At 58.1% G+C, this 594-nt stretch overlaps 1 protein-coding gene across 1 annotated transcript in view; it reads right to left on the reverse strand.

Annotated features, from left to right (window-relative positions):
* Positions 1-428: 428 nt before the first annotated feature.
* Positions 429-594, reverse strand: part of GJB4 (gap junction protein, beta 4, 30.3kDa) — a 982-nt gene continuing 816 nt past the window's right edge. The window contains exon 3 of the mRNA XM_010841250.1: positions 429-593. Within this exon, the coding sequence (XP_010839552.1) occupies positions 429-593 (165 nt within the window). The remainder of the gene's footprint in view (position 594) is intronic.

A 594-nucleotide genomic window follows, 5' to 3' on the forward strand; every position in this document is an offset into this window, starting at 1 on the left:
GCATGCTCTATGGAGTGTGTGGTGGGAGTGTGTGTGTGTGTGTGGGTGTGGGTGTGTGTGTGATGGGTAAACCTGGATCTGAGGTTCCAGGACTCAGATGCCCACTGAGTGGTCTTGGCCGCCTCTCCAAGGTCCATCGTGACCCCCCCTCCCCCGCTTTCCTTCCCATCCCTCCCTGTCCCCAATCTGCAAAGTACTGAGAAAATCATATTTATTAAGGACTTGACATACCCTATTTCCATATACTAAAGTCCCCATCAGCTATCAACCTGCCTCCCCCGGGGCTCAGGACCCAGAAACCAAACTGCTTCCTAGCATTGCTCCCTGGGTCGGCGTCTGGAGCTCCACACCTGCCTTCCCCACCTGCCCTGTGGTGGCTTTCTGGAGCAGGCAGAGGCTCTGGTGGTCTCAGCTGCTGACCTCACCAGTTATGGAAACCCAGCTGCATCAACCGTGGTCATTTCAGCCTTCATTAGGACAGAGTTCCCATCTTGGGGGTGCTCCCCCGGGGAGAGGGCATATGGTGGACACGCCTCCAGCAGGCGAGCCCGGCGCCGAGACTCCCGGGGTCTGGGGCCAAGGATCTCCAGGCAC

Source organism: Bison bison, unplaced genomic scaffold (genome assembly GCF_000754665.1).
Source record: "Bison bison bison isolate TAMUID 2011002044 unplaced genomic scaffold, Bison_UMD1.0 scf7180017864158, whole genome shotgun sequence".
Classification (NCBI taxonomy): Eukaryota; Metazoa; Chordata; class Mammalia; order Artiodactyla; family Bovidae; genus Bison; species Bison bison.